The 25,666-nt window shown below is 42.0% G+C and overlaps 1 protein-coding gene across 11 annotated transcripts; it reads right to left on the bottom strand.

Moving 5' to 3' along the window:
* Nucleotides 1-1,075: 1,075 nt before the first annotated feature.
* PABIR2 (PABIR family member 2) lies at nucleotides 1,076-24,034 on the bottom strand. 11 transcript variants are annotated; one of them, XR_007124757.1, is made up of 11 exons: nucleotides 22,921-24,031; nucleotides 20,702-20,780; nucleotides 15,696-15,752; nucleotides 15,364-15,407; nucleotides 15,218-15,272; nucleotides 14,840-14,941; nucleotides 14,367-14,452; nucleotides 13,565-13,629; nucleotides 11,288-11,384; nucleotides 10,585-10,715; nucleotides 1,076-2,894 (listed from the first exon to the last, which is right to left on the bottom strand). XR_007124757.1 is itself a non-coding variant. In XM_047715769.1 (11 exons), exons 2-11 carry the CDS (start codon nucleotides 23,016-23,018, stop codon nucleotides 3,780-3,782), a joined length of 828 nt encoding a protein of 275 aa, XP_047571725.1. In that variant the 5' UTR covers nucleotides 23,019-23,164; nucleotides 23,939-23,999; the 3' UTR covers nucleotides 1,076-3,779. The 11 variants fall into 11 exon arrangements, 9 of the variants coding, with proteins under 9 accessions (XP_047571725.1, XP_047571726.1, XP_047571724.1 ...); XR_007124758.1 differs by having other exon boundaries at nucleotides 10,585-10,673; XM_047715769.1 differs by lacking the exon at nucleotides 10,585-10,715 and having other exon boundaries at nucleotides 1,076-3,924; nucleotides 22,921-23,164; nucleotides 23,939-23,999.
* Between the last annotated feature and the right edge of the window lie 1,632 nt (nucleotides 24,035-25,666).

The following is a 25,666-nucleotide window of genomic DNA, read 5'->3' as shown; positions in this document are numbered from 1 at the left end:
TTGGACAGTGGCATCACGTGCCCCCCACAGTAATATACAGAATGCGGCATCGCTTCTGTGGCATTTCTGCCCAGAATACATAACCTGAATTTACTGACTAGGAAACATGAGTGAAACCTAAATTGAGGGACATTTTCGAAACTGGCCAGAACTTTTCAAAAAATATGAAAATCACAGAAGGAAAGGCTGGGGGACTTCCAGATTGTGGGAGATCAAAGACCCGCCGTAACAATGAAGTGTAACCCATAATCCTGGCTTGATTCCTGGGTCAGAAGATTTTTTTTCTTTTTGCTAAAAGAGCATTATTGGGACCACAGGCAACATCTGAATGGAGTCTCTAAATTAGATGGGAGTTTTGTATCGAAGGTAATTTCCTGATTTTGATCGTTGTAATATGGTTGTGTAGAATGTCCTAAATAGTCTTTAGAGAATGTACTGCAGCAGGGAAGGGTAATGGGGTATCGTTTTGGTAACTTCTCCGATGGTTCAGAAGAAATATGTGAATATTTAAGGACTTACACATACGGCGGGGCAGCGGGCGAGAATGATAAAACAAATGTGGGGAAACGTTAGCAATCAGGGAACCTGGTGTAGGACGCACAGGGATTCCTCATGCCTTTCTTGCCACCTTTCTTTAAGTGTGAAATAGCCCAGTTCGTGTTTCTAATATACTGAAAAGAAAACTGAGTGTTTAGAACCTGAGTCATGCAGAAAGGCTTTTATTTTTTAACCTGTCAACCCCCTACCTTGTTCATAAGACTAAATTGTTTTGGAACATGTTTAAAAAAAAAGAAAAAAATTGAAAATAAGTAAGAAATATATGTGGCCTTGGCAAAAACTGTCTACATTGTTCAATTCTACAAAATGCTCGTGAAAGTCTGACAGATTAGGTGGAGAGGTTTCTTTTTGTTTTGGGAGATAGCCCAAACTTCAATGCGGCTCTTCTTCTGAGCCCCTGGTATCCTTTTACTCCAAACTTGACTGCAATTAGACACAGAGCATGGGATACTGGGACATGGAGGCAGAAAATAATTATTAGTAAGGATAAAAGAGATAGACTTGGAAAACTTGTATAGAATTTTATGCATGTGTACACATTTTATTAAATTTGCATTCTAAGATATACACAAGGTCAGCATTTCACAAAACTTCCTATTATTTATTCCAAAAGCAGTTATCATGAAACAGAGTATGATTATATAAGTTAGTCAAGCAAAAAAAGCATCTGTAGGATTTTATCATATCATCTCTTGTACTTGCTTTCAAATAGAAGCCTGAAATATGATATATTAGAATAGGAAGAGAGAATTTTACTTTATAATAATGACCACTTTTCAAATATTAGACTTCATATAAAAATAAAGGGGTACTGTCAACAAAACTCATCTGAAGGCTAGCATCTCTATCTTTTATTTTTTCCAAAACAATCCCTGCATAAACTTAACTTTCTAGTCAATTTGAACAATAAAAATGAACCCCGGTTTCAACGATGAAGTGACTCATCTTGTCTCCTAGTTCTCGCACTACTGTTAATGACTACAATTTCCTGTCCCAATTCTCACCCACCACTGGATCTCAAGAAGAAATTGAAATACCATCACATTCCAAAGGTTGTTTCTTACGAGTCCTAAATTAGAGCCAAAAAAAATATCATGGCCAAAAGTATCCCTTTAAGGCAAAGAAGACAGTAGTGCAGAAGTGGATGATTAGCCTGTAAAAGAGAAAACCATCTCTTGGCATTATATGGGCAGAAACATTTGAATGCGGTGCTTTCAGAAACAGGACAGACACACTGGATACCATCGAAGTAATTCTTTAAAAATGGCGCGCTAGGGAACACGCTTCATAGTATGTACATTGATGTTGCGCTTGAAAGCTGAGGGACCTTGCACGGGCGAAAGCAATACAAGAAATCAAGCCATTAATGGCCATCGGGGCAGTTAGTACAGTTTAGAATCAACCCCACCTCGGATGCCAGAACAGAACTACTCACTGCAAAGCTAAGTGATGCTCTCTTGTAAGTCAAAGAGGACAGCTTTCCCCTCAAGCCATACGGTAGGACTATTCTGTGAGCCCCCTCAAAGCGCATCATCTTCCTTCAAAATTCAGAATCTTTGCCTTCAAAGGACACAGGGGCAGTAGTTTCCATTTCTTACATTCATTTCAAAAGTGGAATATTGTGATCCTAGCAGGCAAATTTGCATATTAAACACAGACAATCCAACCACGATGTCTGAACATTAAAAAGCAACCAAGCACAAGACATTTTTACACAGTTTTAAATAATAAATAACACAACGATAGATTACACTCGTTTTTTTTTTTTTTTTTTAAATAGCTCTATCAGGATTTTCCTCTTTTAAAAATTAAATAACTTACGGTACCTCGGACTTACTATCATGTACACTGTTCACAGCTCAAACAGCTCCTTAAAAGCAGAATGCACAGTAACATCGACTTTTTTCAGCTCCTAAAAGCTTCCTCACAGATATTAAATTGCCCTTACTAGGAGGCAGCATCGACAAGAACTGGATTTGGACTCTGGTGGCAACACGATAACCCAAACAGAGTCAGCAGCAGCACACACTCACCACGAGACAAAACCAACAAATCCAAGGACAGAAAAGTAATCAGAAAAAAAAAAGCAGCAATCAAAACAGTATGTGGCAATCAGACACATTAAAGCCCCCTTTTCTACCCTAAGACATCCATCTTTACAGCACAACACTGTACCCCAAGGCACCTCAGGCCTCGTAATACCACCGAGACAAGCTGTCAAGCCCCATGCATGCTTTTCTACACAGTGCTTTGGGTGTAAATAACATTATTCATTCATTTGTAGATGCTCCACACATCTGGTCAAGGCAGGGATTTCTTCTCCTTGATAACACCACCTAGAAACATTAACAATATTTTATATATTCCTTTGGGCAACAGGTTTGGGGAGAAAAATATCAACTGTGGCTAAGGCATAAGAACCTGTGGAGAGTCATCCAGGCATCCTGTCAAGTCCATTTACATTCTCAGCACTAAAATCAATCCTCACGTCATACACTCCACCGGCAAAGAAGCGATATGAGTAGTAATGAAAGCGACTACGGGTTTCTTCCCCTCTGTGAGAAATGGCAAGTAAGCAGCTCAAACAGGAAAAGGAAACAAAATGTACTTGAAGCTGATGCAGAAAAACAAAAATTTAATATAATCGAAAGCAATCCATCTGTTATTGTGAAATAAAGAGATCTGAAACTATGTAGTCAACAGAGAACAAAACAAAACAAAACACGAACAACAACAAAAAAAAACCCCCAAATCTCTCAAGCAAGAGAATTTCTGATCAACTTTAGCTGTCGTGTTGCTGCTGGGAAAAAGAACCACTGTTGAAAATACACATCAGTGCTTTCCTTAAACGTACAGGCTCTATAATAGGTGCTCTTTGAGGCACCGAGGAATATATATATATATGTATGTATATATATATATATATATATATATATATATATATATATATACTGAGCAATCAAAAATGAGTATTGGAGATTTAGTCACTAGATCCAAAATGAGATCAGCAAAAAAGAGACATACGTAAGGTCACTACACTCATAAAACTGAACTTTTAGAGAAGAGAGATGCCACACAGAATGGCATCGGAATGTTTTTTTTGGTTTTTTTTCAGCCTGTCACACTTTAATCCTCATTATGGATCAAAGTTCTCTGCGTTCCTCACTGCAAATTTTACGTAAGGAACGGCAGTTAAGAACGCTGAATCAGAAATGGGTAAGTCACTTGGGTGAGAGATCGTCCATCAAGATGAACGGAGAGCATGGACTGGAGCATGCTACTGGAAACTCTGCGGCTGTTCTGCCTTTAGCCAGTGAGTCTGAGGATAAGCCACTGCTGCTACTACTGCCATCCAAAATATCTGAACTGAGGACAAAGCAAAAAGAATTATAAGCAGATGCATCTATCAGGATAAAGGTAAACATAACATGCAATGACATAGTTCCAAGAACTCACACATCGGTAAGAGCATTTGTAAATAATAAAAAGCGTAAGCGACAGCAATGACCTACACAAGGTGCTACATTCGGATAGCTGCAAAAACAAGGTCACAGATAGCCAGAGGACATTCAAGGTTCCGTACCACTTTGGTGCTCTCTTGGAGGCACCAGAACGTCCAACACAGAGTAAGCATTCCTTGACGTGTCATGATTTTGGTGAGCGAGTTCCCTTACCTTCAGCTCAAAAGATCGCTATCCTTAGATTTCTCTTCTTCCCTTCCCATCAGCCTTCGAGTAAGAGGACTGGTTACTCACTGAGGCACCCTGGACCGTCTGAAGTACTCTAGTAAGTTCCCTGCTTCATGGCTCCTCTACCCCAGAACACGGTCCTTCGACTACTCTAGATCCAACCATTTCCCCCTTCGCACCCCCTTCCCAAGATGCCTTCAAGTCAAACACTTCTCTTTTCTGATTTCTCATATAAAAGACCGTTTGTCTTTTATATTCCTCTCATCTGATGAACTTCTGACACTGTTTCCTTTTCTCTTGCTGTTAGAACCTACAAGTATCTCTACAAGCCTCCTTCAGTTACTATCCAGTTAGGCTGCTAGAAGGAATGTTCTATAGCCACAGACCCAATACCCTCACCCTCCACTTGCCTCTTTGACTCTGACAGCTAGCTTCCACTCCCATCCTTCCACGAAAACTCCCAATCTGGGCACCAGAGCCTCTAGGATCCAGCCCAGTGACTCCTTACCCACCCAGCCTAGGCTCTCGTGGCTGCCAACCATCCATCTGGCCCGCTTCGTAATAAACCCGGCTTCATGCTTCAGTATTCACCATTTCACACCAGGCTGCCTTTCTGGCTCTGAGTCCCATCAGTCCAACATGTAAGTCCTATGCTCTATATATCTGGCCTGAATTCACTCCTTCACTTATTCTAATATTTACTGAGTATCTGCCAAGGGCAGGAAGTATGCTAGATCTTAGAAATATGATGGCGTCTAAGACAGACATGGTCCCGGCCCTCATGGAACTTACGAAGTACAGTGCAGAAGACAGACATTTAAGGACTCATGCTGATACGTGTGTAATTTGGGATCAAAGCAGCACAAGCAAGATACAAAGGGCTCTGCGAGTGTGTGGCACGAGTAATCTGATCCAATGTGGAGGAACTGGAAGGAACACGTTCCCCAAAAGTGATACTTGAGCTGCTCATCTGAAAGATGAGTAGGTATTAACTAGGTCTGCTTTGGGAGGAAGTAAGGGTAGTTTTAGGAGCCGAAAGAGGGCTAGTGTGGTTGTTAAGTAGAGAGAGCGAGGACACGATGAGAGACAAAGCCGTAGAGGTTGTCGGGTGGTTTTAGGATTTGCAGAGACACACTTTTTAATTTTGAAAAGGGAAGCAAGCACAGAATTGGAAAAGGAATAATGAATCAGGAAATATGGGTTCTAGCTGAAGTCTGGTCACTAGCTCTTCTACAAAAGCCCACCCTGGTCTAATATGCTCGGAGGCTAAATATTAGCTTCACTTTTAATATGATCACTTTTATGGATCTCCAGGTTAATACATTCCTGGTGTTAAGCAACCCATGGCACACTTGGAAGTTTCTGGGCCCTGTACCCTCCCCACCACCTCAAAGACTTTCCCCCACTTCTCTGCTATTTTTTCTATTGCCTGTGGATTGTTTTTAGGCAGAGACAGAAAACAAATAAACTTTGGAAAAGTAAACATAAAAAGGGAAACAGTACAGTCCACGGTACTCCCACTCTATGCTCACTGCTGTGAAATGCATCATTAATAACAGCACTTTTAAGTAAGAAGTTCGGAAAATTTAGCTGGCACTGCTGTTTTCAACCCACTGGTAAAATAGGTCTAAAATATGAATTATTCAAACCACTGAAAGAAAGTTACACAGATAATCTAAGGCATTGGAAAATCAAAAGACCTTTATATTTGCCATTGGAACATATGTGATTTTTCCTCCTGCAGCACTTTGCCTAGACTAATATTAAAATGAATTTACTTTCCTAAAGCACATATTGGCTGGGCAGCCGAAGGACACGCTCTGTGCTACTTGGCAAGAAGAAACAGGCCTTGATTAAAATTTGGCCACCAAGCAGATAATATGAATATAAATAAAGACTTTCTTATTCCAACCACCGGCCTTATGGTGAGCCCTGGGTTAAAAGATTCCATTTGTAACAAGACCTGCTTGCTTAGGTGAATCCTGTATTCACTCAAAAACACAGAACATGGCTCATGAGGAGAAACCTCTCATCCAGCACAGTTGATTACCTTAAGAGAAATAAGCTAACAGGGAAATTACCAAGAAGTTACCGGGAAAAAAAGAATACAAATCTGAACATTTCGTTTCATATATTCCTTTTCAGGAATTTTTTTCTCTATTATTAAATATGAACATATGAAAAATTATGTTCATTAATAGTAAAATAGCATACTTAAATTTAGCCTCCAGCATAATTTAGATTCAGAACTTGGTAAACCGTTAACCAGGTATTTTCTCTGAACTAAGGTCTAGTTTCTATTCTAATAAATCTGACACTACTACATTTGGTCATGGAAGCAGAGACTACAGGTCACAGATTACCCACTGTCAGTAAATCCGTGCAGAGCAAGACTTCTGTGATTTTTTTTTTTTTAATTCACAGAGAGCTCCCTGAATAAAAGTGACTTTCACAGCGTTCATTACTAAACCTTCTGTCAGGCCTTCTAAAAGCAACAAAGTATGGTCCAATTCAAGTTTATCTTTTTCCTTTCCTAGCTGAAACTCTGATGGAGGTATTAATGGGCCTCAGACTAATGACTGAAAGCCAGACAATGCAAGGAAAGCAAAGGACCTAGATAGTTCAAGCTGGACACAGGAGTACAAGCATCAAAAAATGAACTAATTCAGGGCACCGGGGTGGCTCAGTGGGTTAAGCCTCTGCCTTCAGCTCAGGTCATGATCCCAGGGTCCTGGGATCGAGCCCCGCATCGGGCTCTCTGCTCAGCAGGGAGCCTGATTCCCCCTCTCTCTCTGCCTGCCTCTCTGACTACTTGTGATCTCTCTCTGTCAAATAAATAATTTTTTAAAAATAAACTAATTCTAATTCATTCTGGCTACTGAGTATACATAATGATGCAATATCTGAACCACACAACCAAAAATACTTATGACTTTTTTTTGTGGAAATTTCAATTCTTTTTTTTAATTTTTATTTATTTTTATTTTTTATAAACATATTTTTTACTTATGACTATTAAGGTAGTGTCCTCAGTCTAAAAAAAGTAAGAGTGAAAGTATAAGAGAATTATTAAAACATTCAAATGATAAACAACAAAATTGGGATGTCCAGTGTAACTGATGCTATTACCCATCTGACGGAGTCACTTTGTGCCTTGTGCAGTCAATAAACTGGGTTCTATCCGACTAAGGACAGGCAGGAAAATGTACTCCCAATTCGCCACAGCCCTATCAACTCCCACAAAGATTCCACAGCAAGGGGTTAAAGTGGTCCACAGGGTAGGTTTTCTGGTCTCTACGATCTTATCTTAGAAAGATCCAACATTATATTTCTGCATAACTTCTAAGTTTTTAAGATCACATATTTAAATATAATCACTTCCATAGTCACCTTGGGGATAGTTTCTTTTTTTTAAAGATTTTATTTATTTATTTGGCAGGCAGAGATCACAAGTAGGTAGAGAGAGAGAGAGAGAGAGGAGGAAGCAGGCTCCCCGCTGAGCAGAGAGCCTGATGCAGGGCTTGATCCCAGTACCCCAGGATCATGACCTGAGCTGAAGGCAGAGGCCCCAAACCACTGAGCCACCCAGGCACCCCGGGGATAGGAGTTTTAAGTACCAGCAGAGATGTCTAAGCTGCTCACTTAAACACAATCAAGGTATATATATATGGTTCTATTATTAAATAAATCGTGATTAAATCTCATTCGTTGTACACGTCACATATTCCTGGTTAAGCTTTCTTGCCGTGACACATATACCACTAAAAATAATGTGAAAATCACTGAGTGAAACCCAGTGAAAAATGTTAAAATATAAAGGTTAAGTCAGCAGTCACACTAGCATTGTCGCACTGGGCAAGGATCTCATGGGAGAAAACGTTTCCTTTCCTGTCTGAGAAACAGACTATCACTGAATCTTCACTACGTGGCTAGTGGCCCCAAAAACACATAATCTTGTTCCCATAAGAACGAGGAGCAGAACAAGAGTCCCCAGCACACAAAAGGAATCAAAGCACCACGGACTGGTGAACTTCCAAGCTACGATCAAATTCTGGAGGTTCGGAAGAACTAAATGCAGAATGACATAATTCCTGCCTTGTGGTTGACAACGTTCCCTGGATTTGCTTGGCAAAGATTTCAGAGATTTCATCTAGTAAAAAAATAAGATATCAAGAGCAGGCCTACTATTCCTGTGGGCAGCAGTCACCACATTGGACACAAACCCTACATAGGTCTCTACTCAAACTTCACGCTTAATTTACACTTCAAAGATGTCAGATTTTATTTTTTTAATATATTGTTTTTTTTAAGATTTCATTTATTTATTTGACAGAGAGAGAGAGAGAGCATGCACAAGCAGGAGGAGCAGTAGGTGGGGGGGGGGGGGGGGGGGAGAACCAGGCTTCCTGCTGAGCAAGGAGCCAACGTGGGGCTCAATCCCAGGACCCTGGGATCATGACCTGAGCCAAAGGCAGATGCTTTACCGACTGAGCCACCCAGGAGGCCCAAGATGTCAGATTATAATGACTGTTATCTAACATATGAAGTTTAACTTCAAGTTTTAAAAACCCATCTTTCCTTTGTGGGGTGGGGAAGGGAGACAAACGAAGACAACTGAAATGATAAGATGCCATCTACTAATGATCGACCCGGTACCTTTTCTGCTCCCTAAAATGTATAAAAATGGTTTCCTTGGTTATCACATAGATTGGCTATCCTTGGCAACAGAAACCAGAACACAGGTAGTTATCTGTCTCTCTCCCCATTTCTAACAATACTGATCAATGAAAGAAAGTCTGATCAATGGAACTGCATTATAGAGATAGGAAAAAAATGTTTTGCAAAAGCAGCATCCAATTTTTACAAATCACGAATAACTCCTGTTCAAAATCTCTTCATTGCAAACATAAATGTCAGCAATATTAGGATACAAGGTGCCCCAAAAGTCAGAGCAATCTTAAGCTTTTAATATCCTCAGGAGTCCAAATGCTACAAACTTACTGAAAATACCTTTTAAAGTTTAATTGCTTAAATATCTTTCACACTTAGTTTTGTGAATTTGGACAATAAACTTCAACCTATTACTTGAGCCACACGTTGGCTTGTTACTACTCTGACTGGCCATGAAGGAAGTGAATCTTTCCAGTGTGAGGCAATGCTTTTTGTCTTTATGGATCAAAAATGCCCTTAATCACCAATGTCGATGTCTCCAGTGCTCTCACAGTTAGTGACAGTTCTAAGGAGAAAGAATGGGAGTGGTGGTAACAGAAATAGGACCCTCACCATAGCCACCATCGTTGACAACTTGGGTTTTGCTATTCAGAGGAATAAACGTCTGGACATGGGGTGAGGACCCTTCGTAAATCCCAGACCCTTTGCTTTCCTTCCTTCTTTATTGTTTTATGGCACAATGTACAGTCTATGACAATATTTTTTTAAAAATCGCCTTACCCTCTGTGTTTTCAGCTTGGCGAAATGCTTCCTTATCTTCTCCCTAACTTGGTCACTTGGTTAGCAACTGGGTAAGCAAAGCTATTTATACTGTCATGTGCCTATATTAAAACACACTTTACCATAAAAGTGATAGGCAGTTTCCACTAAGTGTAGAGTTTCATCCACTAGTCCTCTTGACAAGCTTTAGAAGTTTTCTCTTTGCAATCATCTACATACCTGGAAAGGCTCTCTATACCAAAATTAGCACACTGAGCTACCAAGGACAGACATAGATGATAGAGGAGAGACTGTGGGGCCGAAAATAGCTAGAACAATCTAAAAGGCATCTGTTCCAAGGTTAGAACAGTACTGATCAACGAGTCTAATAAACTAGAAGAATCTGTGACTTCTTGGTCAACTACAAGTGCAGGTTATCTTACACAAAACAATAAATATGTGATCTGGAAAGGAAGAATCACTAATCCTTATACCTTATAAGTGGCGTGCACAATTCCTCCATTTAGAGGACACCATTCTTATATTTCTAAAGTGAATGCACTTTTGGGCTCTTAAAAAAGATCCTCAGCTATAAAACTCAGGCAACAAAAAGTACTGAAAGGCACTACACGGCACTACACAGTTGTGTCTAGAACACAGGGGCTCGGTGAATTGATTAGAAATAGGTGCCAAGGGGCACGAGGGTGGCTTGGTTGGTTAAGCATCTGCCTTCGGCTCAGGTCACGATCCCAGGGTCCTGGGATGGAGCCCCGTATCGGGCTCCCTGCCTCTCCCTCTGCCACCCCCCCCTTGTGTTCTCTCACTTGTGCTCTCTCAAATAAATAAATAAAATCTTTAAAAAAAATTTTTAAAAAGAAGTAAATACTGAAAGAATTCAATGTATTACCCAGCCACTGCCACTATCCCTTCCCCTTCCTTCCAATATATGTCAGCATTCAAGTACTCGACTTCAGGTACATGAAAAGATATTAACTTCTGCACCGAAACACTGAAGGGCCTTAAGTTAGATGAGTATGGCTGAAAAAAAATATTATGTGACTAGACCACAGGAATCAGGAAGTGTTTTTATACTAACACTTCTTTTTATACTAAAAAACAAAACCTGGGTAGGACTGTGACAGAACACCCCCCAAATTTCAAAAACACTTTATAACAGAAAATGCTATAGAAAACGCCATGCTTCAGAGGATGCTGGTCTTCCCTGCTAAGTCAAAGGATATAATACAAAATGCAGGCAGAGCAGCTACAATCAATGCACATTATCCACACCAACCCGGAAACTCTCTCACACCATCCAGCTGTTGCCACGCTCCCACACCATTAGCACCTACCGAGAGAGGCTGACCTAACAGGAGCTAGGGAGGAAAGGGAAGGTGCCAGAAACATACACACACTTCTGAAGGAGTACTCAATGACTTTCAAATGATCTGCTTTTTTTCACATTCTCTGTACCTCCCTGGAGCCTTCCCCTCTATAGAGCATGAATAAAAAGCCGAATGTTATTCCAAATGATCCCAACATACTTCGGATGTGGCTCTTTTTTAATAGATCATCCCCTAACATCCTTCGGATTTGCTTTCATTTTTTACCATGAACTGAGATCAGACAGTTGTGCAGCCTCTGGAGACAGCATGCTGGTAGTGCCTTGGAAGAGCCTCTTGGGCTGGCTTTCTGTCTCCATTTCACCTACAACAGAAAGAGATGAATGCTACCGTAAAACAACTTTACAAATACAGGCGTGGGGCTAAAATGGGATGATCTTTGTTCAACTAAAGCTCAGAACGCTTCGTCAAGCCATTACTTCAAAGCTGTTTTTCCATAGGCTTTGAAGTGGAAGAAATACTTCCATATAACCTCAACCAAAAAGTAAGCGGCCCTTAAAAAAAAACACACACACCTTATTTAGCATGCTATGGATATAGTCCTGTTCTTTAACCAAAGAGCAGAACCAGAACACGGACTGCATCAGGCAAAATGAATCAGGCTTACCCCAGCAGAAATAAAGAACCATCCCCAAACAGCTGAAGCTCACAGCGAATAATGATTTATCCTAGGCAATTAGCAAAGACTACTGATTTTATATTATTTTAATATATTGGAGTATTTCCTGAGTCAAAGTCAAATTGGTTAAAAAGTATGTAGTCTAACAGTGTATAAATTAAAGGTTGCTTTAGACTACTTAGGGAAAATGAACACTTTAAAAAGTGACTTTGAATGCCCATCTGTAATTGAAAGCAATCATTAATCCATTCAGGAAATTGGTGTTGTACTGGCAACATCTCACTCTTACAGACTATCTTAGAATATCTTTAAGGTAGCAGAAAAACTTTGCATTAATCGGAATAACAACATTTTGCCACCAGGAGTGCAAAGACTAAAAACCCTCAGTTAAGACCAAAAAAAAGCCCCTTTTCAAATAAGCTATGATTTAAAACACACAAATACCTTAGTTTTGAGGCTCTTTATCTGAGCTTTAAAATGGAATATTAAATAAAACTTAATTCTTGGGCCTAACTATATGTTCCAATGGGAAATTAGTAACTGTGAATTTACAGCCATACAAGATTCTTCTGATAGAAAAAGATCAAGCAAGAACAAATGCAACATTTATTTTTTTCCCCTCATATTATCAATTAATTCATATTATCTTTCTTCTGGAGCTATTTTGGAAATTACCAACTCAGGAAAAGTTGTATTTTTATTTGCTTTTGACATGCTTTAATATGGAGCTTTTAAAAGCTACTGCCAGACTTTCGACACCTCATTAGCAAAAGACTTTAGCCCTTTTAGCAAAGAATTCCTCCATCTGCTGGTATATTTTGGAATAGCTTTGAAACTAAACAACCATACTAATTCCAACTTCCTGCAATGTATAAAAAATTAATAATAACAATAATAATGGCTTTACTTTCCAAGTGTTATTTTCACCTAATAGCTCCTGAGAAGGTTCTTAGGGTTGTAAATAACTCCTTGCAGCATTAAGGTAAAAGACTACCAGGTTATAAAAAAATTATTCACTAAATGCAAACATCATCACTATATCAAAACCTACTTTCCAGAAAAAGTATGATATCTGAAATATCACACTTTTTGAATCTGTGCATGGTGCTATTGGTGCAAAGTTTCCACCAAAGCTCCAAGTACCTGTTTACCCAGTATTAGGAGTGAGACTGTTTTCCTGGCCCCAAAGGTGATCTGCACAAAGAAACCACTTGCTGAGTTGCTTTTTCAAAATTATGGTTAAAACTCTTGTTTAAAATGACATCCAACACTTGGAATCATACGGGTATAGCCCCAGGAAGGATGAGTCAACCTTTCCTAATTTTTTGTGCCTTTTTAAAACAGACTCCATAAGGGGCCCTCAAAGGCATCTGAAACTAGCACCGAGTGAGATCATTTTAGTTTAGTGCCCTGTGGTTCAAAATAAGGTAATTAAGAGCACCCCATCATATCAAAAACCCTATGGACTCGAATATGAGGCAGTTTCTCTCTGTGAGGCATAATTTGGTAGTGGCTTATATCTGAATATGCAGCGTGTTCAGGGACCTATTTACCAGGACATAAGCTTGTATTTCTGCAATGTATTAACTCGCATCTACTTTCTATTCAGATCACTGAGAGGCAAAAATTTCTGGAATATATATTGGTAATATGAATTTATGAATAAGATTCAGTTATGAAGTACAAAAAAACATAGACAGTATCAGATAACTCATTTACAAAATTTAGATTCCATAAAGCATATGTTGGGAAGAATATTTCCCATTTCTTTAGAAAAAAGGACTCATGCCTTGAGCTAATTTCAGACAAATTCTAGTTTGTCATTCAAGCTCAACTAGGTTTAGCATCAGAAGTGTGACACTTGCCTTTTCTTTTCAGAGGACCAAGAACACTGGGCCTGATGCACTTGACTGGACTCTGACTCCTCCTGCTTCAAAGAATAAACAAACAGGATGTGAAGTGCTTCTAAGATGCAAGATAAACGTTAGAGCCCAACAAATAAATCAATGAAATTGACAGTCATCTAGAAAACGGTGGAAAATGCCTGTGTTGAAAGTTGACAAACTGAAATGCCAAAACATGATCTGAGCTGGCCTACAGCAATCGGAGACAACACGGCATTTCAAGCTATTTTAAAAAATCACTCTGTAAGACAAGGTATCTACAACAGTTTTTTTTTTTTAAGATAAACCTTATTAAAAAGGTATTTTGAGGAGCGCCTGGGTGGCTCAGTGGTAAGCCTCTGCCTTCGGCTCGGGTCATGGTCTCAAAGTCCTGGGATCAAGCCCCGCCATCGGGCTCTCTGCTCAGCCAGGAGCCTGCTTCCCCCTCTCTCTCTGCCTACTTGTGATCTCTTTCTTTCTCTGTCAAATAAATAAATAAAATCTTTAAATATATATATATGTATTTTAAAGGTATTTTGATTTTACTGGTCTACAATCTTATATTTTTTTCCTTATCCTTATAAAGGATATATTATTGGGTGTGTGTGGGTGGTGGTGGGGGGGTGTGTGCCTGGTAAAATGTCACTGGTAGAATATAGGTGACAGGTAGTATGCGGATGCTCATTTGGTTCAATTTTGTTGTCTGTTCGATAATTTCCGTAAGAAAACGTTGGGGAAAAAGTTCATCAGGAGAGACAAGCTGTTGCAAAGCAGGTTCACTTACCTGGTGAAGCGTCTTGGACTAGGAACGGGGCTCGGGGGCAGCCCGCTGCTGCTCACAAACATTTGTAAGGATGGTGAAAAACATTGCTAGAAAAAACACATTTCATATTAACATAGCTTTAGTGCTCCAGCTTTCAAAAGGTTCTCAAGATAACAGAAACATCCTTAGAATTACTTAGCTGTCTATATGCATGCACGCGCGCACGTGTGCGCACGCACACACACACACACACACACACACGAGAGAGAGAGAATATACACATGTATTGACAGACCATTTTTTTTCCAAATTACTATCACAGACTTTCATTTACTTTCCTTTTCATCATCGGATTCTTTACAAATGAGGTGGGGTGTGTGTGTATGCGTGCATGTGTGTGTGTGTGTGTGTGTGTGTGTGTGTGTGTGTGTGTGTATTAGACAGTTAACAGCTCAGTATGTGAAAGAGAGTTAACATCTTGTCAACGAGCCAACCTTTCCAAATCCTCTAGTGGGAGATGGTGCTGGAGACACCGGGGTGAAGTCAATCCTTTTAGGAGAATATAGTTTCTCCGGCTTCTCAAAATCGCTGTCACTCTGTAAACACACAAGTGTTACTTCCTCATAATTCACAATCCAGAACATCACAGCTCTTTACTACTCAAACACACCTACGTTTTTAGAATAGGAATGTACAGATTCTAAAAGTTGCACTCTCGTGTTTTGGTGGAAAAGCAGAGATCAGAAATGAATACAAATTTGGAAACGGGGTGGGGGAACAGAAGGGTACCAAAAAAATGAATGAAGCCAATGAACAACATAAAGGTTTCCAGAAAAAAAAACAACAATAAGCAAACACGGGATTAACTTTACCAGGCTCAAGCTCTCATCCCATGACTGGCTTATCTGCATTGCTGTCTGCACTTCCCTAAAACAAACAGAAATGAAAGGCCATTCAGTGCTCAGACATACATACAAGACATACATCAGGCTAGACCCTGTTCTCATGGAGCACTAACCGTTCGTGTGCAGTTTCCCTGTTCATCATATCCATGCCTTCCTCCTGCAAAGAAAAACACATGCTGAAAACACAGTATGTATGCACATCCACATGGTTCTCTACCTCGAAAAAAATCTTAGAAGACTTTTCTGCCTTCTTTGCCATCATCACAGCGCAGGAGAACATTCTAAGATTGTCTCCCCTGCCGCATCTGTGTTTCACCAGCACACTCAGAAGAATTTCCAGCTGCCTGTGGCTATTCATGTTTAATGGCCCAATCTTCAGAATGAAAATAAAAGCGAAGTGGACAATTCAGACTACTGTAGCTCTGAGCTAGGAAGGAAAATTTACCCTTTTGATCTGATGCAGCCTGCTGCTAGGAACACGGTTAGGCGAGGACGACAGCAACTGGAAGGGAAAAGTAAACATTTACTATTTTCTGAAGCATGGAGCAGCAGTCTGCTGTCAGTCCTGGTGTCCAACCTCCTCCCAGATAAGATTTCATACTCTTCTCAGAGATGTAGCTCTTTAGATCACTGAACATTAGCGCACTAGAGGCAGGACATTCAGTCTTTGGAAAGTACACCAGGTGTCCAACCTCAAAGCACCATCTGTCACTAGACAGGCACTGACTTTAACACTTTTCCCAAATGAATGCAGGGCTGTGTACATTTATGTGAGAGAGAAAAAAAAGATTCCAGGCCTTGGAAATATCCATTACCCCACTTATCTAAAATAAGGAACTAGGTAAGAAGGGAAAGGAAAAAAAAAAACTGATTGTAGTCATTTTAACACCAAAGTACCAATGGTACATGTCTTCACAGGCTCAGAAGCCCAGTATAATATTCTATGATTAGGGTCGATCGAAAACATTTTAAAGCTGCCATAAGATTTTGCTTGTGTGATCTAAATCAGTCCTAAAATTTGGTCATCACCGCTATCACCGCAAACCCTACTTACTAGTTAAGAAAAATCAGTGTGGAAGGCAATGTGTATTTTTCAGATAGCTTCTGCTTTCCCTTAGATCACTGCGTTTTTGACAACGCAAAACTAAAATGATTTGGGGGGAGGGGGCCCAAATTATGTTCTGGCAAAATAATCACAATCTAATCACAAGATGAAAGGTACAATTCCTCTCAACAGCTCTTACAGGGCTCTAACAGCTGTAATGTAAACAACTGCTACTTAGTCCCTAATTAAATCCAAATAAACCTGTAGTGCCGTAAAACCAAATAAGACACCAGCCCTGTTACAAGAGGCCCTATCCGATTAAAACGTCTAAAAATCCTAATGTGGTGAGTCGTACAAAATGGTGATAAATTGCTCCAAGTTTTTTAGGCAAAAGCGAAGTCAGGTGAAAAAAATTTTTAAAGGTATACACTGAAACAGGATTTTACCTCAAAGGGTATCTCTTCAGTACCCTCCCCTTCCTCTTACTTTTTCCTCTCCTAGGCTCTGAAAATAAAAAAAAAACTTTACGAATAAAATCCTCTTAAATAAAAGGGTTTTTTTTCCCCCACTAGAAAACAAATACATGTTTACTGGTAAGCTCTTAATGAAGGCCATTTGAGAAACACTAAGCGGGGTGCCCGGGGGGCACAGGCGGTGACGCAGCTGACTCTTGATTTCGGCTCAGGTCATCATCTTGGGGTCCTGGGATGGAGCCCTGAGTTAGGCTCCGTGCTCAGCCGGGAATCTGCTTGTGATTCTCTCTCTCCCTCTGCCCTGACCCCTCCCCCGACTGGTGCCCACTCTCCCTCGCTCTCACAAATAAATAAATAAATCTTTCCCCCCAAAAAGGAAAGAAAAACACTAAGCTCCTAGGCAAGTAAATAAGGGAGGAGAGACTAAGAGAATACCATAGAAGAGAGCACAGATGTGTCTGTCAGAGAACAAAAGAAACCCCGGAGGCCACGAAATCTGCAGGAAAGCCAAAGATTGCAAAAAAGCTGATGGCAGATAAAGTCAGAAGTATAGATGCTGCATCTATATGACGTCCAACTTGTCAACGTACACAGAACTGGAAAGAAGACCCAAAGGGGAAGAACAATGCTGTGGCTAGTACTAGAAACAAGTGTTAATGCACAGGCTGAGAAAAAAGCCAAGTGCTTCAAGGAGGATGCTGGTTAATGGCATTAAGTACAGCAAAGAGCTCAAGTGGGGTAAGAAAGGAGGCCCCTGCCACCAGCATCACGTGGGCACTGGTGACTTTCGTAAGAACAGGGTTTGTTGTTTTTTTCTTCTTTTAAGATTTTATTTAGAGAGAACGAGAGCAGGAGGAGGAGCAGAGGGAGAGGGACAAGCCAACTCTGCATTGAGCACAGAGCCCAACGTGGGGCTTGATCCCAGGACCCTAAGATCATGACCTGAGCTAAAATCAAGAGTCGGACACTTAACCGACTGAGCCGCAGGCACCCCTCCAAGAACAGGTTCTTTAAAAAAAGATTTTATTTATTTGTGATACGGAGAGAGCAAGAGAGGGAGCTGAGTGGGCCGGGGGTGAGCATAGGGAGAGGGAGAAACAGGCTCATCACTGTGCAGGGAGCCTGACATGGGGCTCGACCCCAGGACCCTGAGATCGTGACCTGAGCCAAAGGCAGAGGCTTAACCCACTGAGCCACCCAGGAGCCCCTGAGAACAGTTTTTTAATAGTGTGGTGATAGAGGTAGTGAGATCACAAACTGGCTGAGTGGTTGGCAAGAAACTAGGAGATGAAGAACGAGAGGAAGTGTGCTGTGGATTAAGTTCTGTGAAAGCTCAGAGGGGTGGAAGGAAAACGGAAAGAGAGACCTATGAAAGAAGACAAGTCTGTGTTCCAGATATTAGATATGTGAGTCAGAAGAAAGTGGGAGCAAAAAAGCCAGGGAGGAAGGGACTAGAGGGTAGACAAGAGCCTAAGCAAAGTGACAGGAGACTCAGAAAATCTAGGAACCATTTGGAGAAAGTGCCCCATGTGAAGGTAAAGACATTTTCAGGAGAAGAAAGCTGACATGTATACGAGACAGCCAACTGCACACTCTGTGAACAGGGAAGGGTCATCTGCCGAAAGTGAAAGGTGTAGGAAGCTTGCAGAATTTTTTTTCAAAATTTGAATATTGCTTTGGAGAACAGCATGGAGCAAATGGCACCTGGAACCCAAAATGCCCAGAAGAATTTATCTCCTGGCCCTTCAAATGACCAATTTCTTGAAATTTCCCTACTCATATACAGGCAACACCTTTCCACTGGTCACTAAGAAATAAAAGTTCAGTCCCCTGGAGTACTCCTCCCTGCATTTATACCTAATCCGTTGTCAAATCATGAAGAAACGATCTCTGCACATCTTCATGTGCCAGTCCCCTCCCTTCCACTTCGCTCCACACCTTGCTTTTGGCAGGTTAATACAAGACACAGGGAAGTGTATTAAGATTTATGGGGGGGGCGCGGGTGGCTCAGTGGGTTAAGCGTCTGCCTTCAGCTCAGGTCATGATCTCAGGGTCACGGGATCGAGTCCTGAGTCGGGCTCCCTGCTCAGCAGAGAGTCGGTTTCTCCCTCTCTCCCCTCTGCCTGCTCCCCTTCCTCATTTGCTCTCTGTCAAATAAATAAATAAAATGTTTTTAAAAAGATTTATAGAGGACACTGCGATGTAACATTTAAGGTGTAATCAGCGACGACAGAAGTACCCAAAGGGTGCTGCAGAAGGCTTCCTGAAACAGGAAGCTCAAAAGGAAAAGGAGATGGAGGAAAGAACCACGTAAGCATCACCACAGAGCAGTGAATCAACATGGCTCCTCCAGCAAACCTAGGGACTGTAGTGCCGCCCGAGAAAAAGGTATTTGTTGCGAGGGAGAGATGAGCCTAGACAGAGTGGATAAGAAGCTTCACGTTTAGAAAAGAGAAAAAGTCAAGTGTAAAGAGGCAAATTCATTTTCCCTTCTTTGCTCTACTACTGATATCAGGAACACAGCTGGGTAACAAGTGGAAACATTTTTCATAAACACAGCAAAATTAAATTCTCTTTTCCAGCATCCTCGGGGAAGGTGACATGAATCAAACCTCCAGATCGCTAACATTTTCCCCTTTAAGTATGTTTAGCCACTTCAGCTGGAAATCTTTCTTGAAAGCGTTGTAATTTTTCCCCCCCTTTCTTAAACAGATTTTGCCAAACAGAATGGCCCTGGCGTGTCTCTATTCTAATCCCGGCCCTGCCGCTTCCCAATTATGTGATTCTAAGCAAGTCGCTTCTATCGGCTGAGTCTTAGCTGCTGCCTCTTTGAACTGGGAAAAACATCTTTTGTCCTGCCGACTTCATGTGGGTTGCTATGAGAATGACAAGTGTGTAAGGACTCTGTAACATGTAGAACACCACATAAGCATAGGTACTACTATAATTTAAGCAAAGGTTAATGACCTGGGTATCTTTAAGAACATCAAGTATTTTACAGTTCTATGCCGGCGAGGTCCTCAGGGTCTATTAACGGGCTCTCAGCCCTTGTACTAAGCCACGGACTAATTTTTTAAAAGCCTCTCTCTGCTTTTCAGTTTTTCCCTCTCCTCCCCTGCTAGCAGCTATTAGTATACCTTAAACCCGAATGTACCTCTTCTGATTTGCTGCTTCTCCACACTACCGAGTTGGAAGCTTATTATAATTGTGCATAAATTTTAGATGATTCAGAGGTCAGAGAGGCTCCCTATAAATGACGAACCTTTGTGCACAGACTATGGAAATCAAGCACAGCCATTCACAGGTCTGTTTGCTTACATCTCAGATGTCTTCCAGAGCGCTGCAGCTACTGGCTAAGTGGGGTCCACATGTGAAGTGCTACTACATAAAAAACCTCATCATAATTTCTCCCAATGCGACCGGCTAATAAGATGATCCCTGACAGCTCTGGCTATATAAAACAGTCACTATTAGCAACTCTACCGGGAATATAAATACAGGCATTATAAAGGAGCGCTTACTTTGGGTAAATAACATTGTCCAACAGCTATGTGTCAGAAATAAACATTCTGCTACTGTCTAAATGATTTTTGCTTCCTATGACAAATAAAGACCACTTTTTCAGCTATATTTAGAAGTCAATCCTGATTTACCTCATAACCATGATGCAAGCAGTGACAAAAAAAAAAATAATGAACAGTTTTTTTTTTTTTTTTTTTAAATACAAAGTCCCACAGCCAGGAAAAAACTTTAACCAGATCTCTTTTTGGCACTGAAAGCTGACAATGGCCACTCATGAGCGAGGTAGGTAAAATAATTTTCTTTTTCTTTTGTGAACAATGGTGCATAGCACATCGTCTTGAGAACGAGAGACTACATTGGAAAGTGTTTTCCCCAATCCATACCACGAAAAATACTTACTTCTATACTTACCAGGCTATGACGGCTCATAATCGTTGTACTATTCCTCCGAGTTCTAAAGGTATAAGGCTGAAAAACCTGGGAAAGGTCACTAAAAAAATAAAAATAAAATTAATAAGGTCTTCTCGTTTAAGGGAACTGCCAAGCCTCTAGTCAACAATGAAATCTTCCATGCTCCTCATTCTGTACAGTGAATAAATACCTCACCAGCCTCTTCAGAGCTTCAGTGGTGGTGTGCTGTGGATGACAGGTTTGCCCAGATACTGATCTCCTCAGTGGTTGGGGGGCAGCTGAGAGGTATGGGGCGGAGCTCCAGACTGGTTGCCTCCAGCTGCTTCTGGTCAGAGCACACGCCCCCAAACCGGTTCCCACCAGACAGGAGCAGCCTCATCTGTTTACCCCAGAAGACCTAAACATATTACTGCTTTCTGTGTGTGCCATGAGGGCGAGAAGGGCTGAGGAGCCCTGTTCCACAGCACATCTCCCACTGTTGCCCTAAATATGTGTTCTGCTGGTGAACCTGCTGTGCAATTAGACAAATATGCCTGGAGTTTTGCTCCCATTGCCTCTTCTGCCTCTGGTGTCCTCCCTCCCACCACCATCCGTCCAAATCCTTCCTCTCCTCGAGCCCCCATTTCAACGCAACCCACTCCATGAGGCCTCTCTTCAATCCACAAACTGAATGCAAGCATTCCCTCCTTTGAGTCCAAAGAGCACAATGGGAAATGAGATGCTTCTTGAGACACTGACTTTACCTTTTATTAAAGAAAAGCGTGACTGTGTCTTAAACTCTGTGGTCGAGGCCTTTTGTTCCTCTTTGTATAACGTCCCTGCAGTGCCTAGCAGAGTGCCATGCCCATGATAAGAAGTCAAAAAAGATTTTCAGGACTGAACTGAATTGGGCTTCAAGGGCCCACTGAGATCACCTAATTCAGTGCTCCTAAGTTTCAAATGAGAAAACACTCAGAAAGGCTAAGTGAGTCACTCCTGATCACAGGGAGAAATACTGGGACTAGGTCTAGTCTCCTCACTCCTTCTTCTGTCACATCATGCTACCCTGCAAGTAATTACTTGATTTCTGATTCAAAAAAACAGTGTGTTATTTCTGCAACAGTCTAAACGCAGGTCAGCAGGATCACCCTAGTCCCTAGCAATTGCTTGCTTACCAGATTTAAAAAAACAACGCCAAAAGACCGATTTGTGCCTACAGAATCAAAAATAAATGCAGAGCTGAAGACAGCATTAGGAAAGCAGTCACTCCATCATTCCCTCAGTTTCAAAATTTAATAAAAGAAAATGAGTTAATTCCATTTCCCCCCAAAATACAGATATTATAATCAGTTTCATAGACAAGAATTACCTATTTCTTTGCTTTCACTGTGCTTAAGTAATGATTTTGGCTAATTCTACTCCCATCCCCTTTTTTGGACTAATTCCATTTCTACAGGGTCTCACAAATTAGCTCTCTACTAAGATGAATTATCTACTTATAAGAGGGAAATGTAATAGGCTCAGGAGGTTTTCCAACCTAACCTTCACTATCCTAAGATTCTACCTTAAAATAGACCCTCTGGTGACTTAACACAAAAATATAAGACCCTACCACTAAAATTCAAGGGTTAATTCTTTCCATTGTTTTCTAAAACCTGTTATTTTCACTGACCTAAGCTACACGACACCCTTCCTTTTTTTAATTCACTGGAATGCATTTCTGGCAGTTTTAGGATCTGAAAACATTATGACAAATGCAAATCACTTAATGTGCCATGAACACGCTACTTGATTACAAGTTATTAGATAAATTGTGATTTATTAAAGTAAATGCTCTGTTAATGCCAGGGTTCCTAAACTAAGCTTAGAAATAGCAGCTCTTAGAGACAGGTGTCAAGTTGCAAGTCTAGTTCCAGGGGCTTCAGTCTGACATTCAGTGGTGTAAATTAGGCAGGGCAAGCAACCTGTTAGAAGAGCCAGAAGCTTCTTGTAGATCCTTTCAGAGTGGGCCAACAGAGCTCCAGGTAAAGAGGGCCTCATTTTTCCGACAGTTCCCAGAGTTTGGGGTCAAACTTTCACTCCACCTTGGGACCCAAGTGGCTGTCAAGCAAACAAGTCCCCACCCCCTCAGTTTAGAAAACCCAAACGAGCGCCAACTCTCACTTTAGGGAAGGAAGCTTGCTTGCACGGGGTCGAGGAGCCCCTGAACCCCGTACTTCATCGTCCCCAACCCGCCTCACCTGAGCCCATGGATCAGGGGAGCGCTGCTGGATCTCCTCAGGGTGCCCCCATCAGATGTATCAGGCTCAAAGTCCAGCTCCATTTTCTCCTGAGCCATGTCGGAGACTTGCAGGCAGGCACAGCGGACAGGGCTCAGCTCCTGGTGCTTAGCTATGGACTCCCAAGACTCTCACTGCAGGACTGAGCTGCTGGGGACTGGCAGCTGGGGGCGGGGGCTAAGGGGCGGAGGCTTGGGGGCGGGGGCTGGGGCGGAGAAAAGCAGGAGAGGAGGAGGAGGGAACGAGGATGAGGATGAGGAAGGGAGGATGACAGAGAGTGAGGGGAGGAGGAAGGGGAGGTGGCAGTGGTGGTGGTGGACGGTGACAGAATAAAGGAAGAGGATGGAGAAAAGAGAAGGATGGAGGGAAAAGAACAAGAGGCAGGAAAAGCGGACAGATGGAAAAGCAGGAAAACAGAGAGGGTAAAAGGAGAGCAGGATCGGGAAAGGAATAAGATGGGGGTAAGGAGGAGGACCGAAGGGGAGGAGGAGGGCAGGGTGGAGGGAAAAGAGGAACACGACAGAGGGAAAGAAAAAGACGAGGTGCGGGGAAGAGGAGAGAGGAAGGAGAAGGAAGCGGACAGAGGGAGAAGAGGAGGGGGAGGAAACTAGGCAGCGGCGGAACTCATGTTGCTATCTTTCGGCCGATGACCTCAAGCGGGGCCGGGCTACAAACACCGCGGCTGCCCGGGCAGCCCTAGCACCGAAAAGCTGACAGTCGGGCAGGGCCCGGCCGGGTGGCCTCGACGGCTCCAGCTCCCCATGCTCGGGGACCCGGTCCAGCCCCCCATGCTCTGGGACCCGGTCCCGGAGGCTCCTCAGCCCTGTGAGGGGTGCTTCTCCCCTCCCTACCCCCCCTCCCCGCCTGGAGGACAGGTGGGGGGTTCGGCCCCTCAGCCGCCGCCGCGGTGCCTCCTCTTCCTCTCTTGGGTTCTAATGGCCCGGAGGAACCCCTTGGGGCCAAGACCAAAATCTACAACCTGCCGCCTCTTCCGCCTCCCACGCTTCAGAAGCGGGAACCTCCGCGGGGCCAGGTCTTCCGCGTCCGGGCACCCATCGGGTCCTGCGCACGCGCCCGGCGGCCGCGCCAATGAGCCCGCGGGCACGGAGCATGCGTGGGAGCCCCGCCCAGCAAACCTCCTCCAAAGGGGAGGAGCGTTTCCAGGGGGCCCGGCGCCTTCCTCTCTGGCATTGGCCGGGGGACCCTGGCGCCCGATTTTGAAAAGAACCAATAGTTTGGAGACCTGGAGCATCTTCGTTCAGAGGAGTTTGGGCCGATATTCACGGGAAATAGAAACTTGTGGTTTCCAGGAAGTTTTTTTCCAGTGCCAATTTGTTTGCTCTGAACTCTGATCTCCGCCCATTTCTTAAATCCCTTGATTTTGTTGGTTTTTGGAGGTGCTGATTTCTTTTTCAGATAATCTATTTGGATGCACTAGACCAAAGGAATGAAAAAACAAAAGCAATGGTGTAAAAATAGAGAGACTCTAATGAGAGTTCATATAGCGAGTGGCAAGCACTCATCTCCATTTTACAAGCACTGTTAGCTTCAACAATATTAGGAAACGTCCTGAAGAACAAGGAACAGAGCCAATTTTTTTTTTCTTTCTAGGATTTACGGAGACCCTAACAATAGCCATTCAGCATGTGTGAGGCCTGGAATTATTTATTTTATTTAACAAACACCCACATAGCAGTTACTGTGTGCTAGGCCCCATTCTAAGAGCTTTAGAAATATAATCTTCACTACTTGAAGGGCCTGGGATAAAGATGGTATTATATTGTGTTAATCATACATATGGAGAAATATAGGAAATTTAATAGTTATGGAATTGGTTTCAAAATTTAACAAAAAGAGTTTTTCCTGCCTCTTCAACTTAGTTGTCCCGTATTAAACTTGCCAAGCCCAATCATTTTATTCTTCAGTGTTAATATTTGCTGCCTATAATACAGAGTTTTTAAGAGTTTTTGAATCATTTCCTTTAGATTGCCTATATTTTTCTGTCAACTGAATTAGAAAAGCAAGCTCTGTTTTGATCAATTTATGTAGCTCTTTTTATCTCAAGATCTCAGCAACCTCCTCATCTGCTCAAAAAAATGTAGTACATTCTATTGTTCACAATAGCTAGTAAATAATCATCTGTTACCCACATGCAGAGTTCCTAACTCTGAAGAGTCAAACAATTTAGTAGAATCCCTAACTTTCAGGAATGCCTAGGTGGCTCAGTTTGGTTAAGCACCTGCCTTTGGCTCAGGTCCTGATCCCAGGGTCCTGGAATCAAGCCCTGCATTGCATCAGGCTCCCTGCTCATCTGGGAGTCTTCTCCCTCTCTCTCTGCCCCTCTCCCCTACTTGTGCTCTCTCTCATGTATGTTCTCTCTCAAATAAATAAATAAAATCTTTAAAAAAAAGAATCCCTAACTCTTGGGAAGCTTAACAATTAGGAGAAACTCAAGGACATGTGAGAAAATGGATGCTATTTTGGCCATTATTTCCAGATTCTATTCACATCATTCTTGCCTACCTAGTTTCTTTTACCCTTCATGTAAATCTTTTGGGAGGTTTGGGGTATTTGTGTTTTGTGGGCTTGGGTTCAACTTGTCTTTGACTTGCTCTTATGATAACTAAAGGTTAACCAGTTGCTTAAAAGTTGCCATGACCACTGACAAACTAAACAAAAGATTATGACATATTTGTGGGACACCTTT

The sequence above is a fragment of the Lutra lutra genome, chromosome X (genome assembly GCF_902655055.1).
Source record: "Lutra lutra chromosome X, mLutLut1.2, whole genome shotgun sequence".
Taxonomy (NCBI): Eukaryota; Metazoa; Chordata; class Mammalia; order Carnivora; family Mustelidae; genus Lutra; species Lutra lutra.
This window is presented reverse-complemented; position numbering and strand designations above follow the sequence as displayed.

Bases quoted from the DNA above. Each gene is read 5' to 3' on its own strand.
- PABIR2 (XM_047715768.1), bottom strand. From the start codon at position 23,018: ATGGCTCAGGAGAAAATGGAGCTGGACTTTGAGCCTGATACATCTGAT. The intron at 15,753-20,701 runs GTAAGTATAGAA...TTTCCCTTCCAG, and splicing joins TTATGAGCCGTCATAGCCTG to TTGCTGTCGTCCTCGCCTAA. The intron at 13,630-14,366 runs GTAAGTGAACCT...TATTCTTTGAAG, and splicing joins AGTCCAAGACGCTTCACCAG to CAGGAGGAGTCAGAGTCCAG.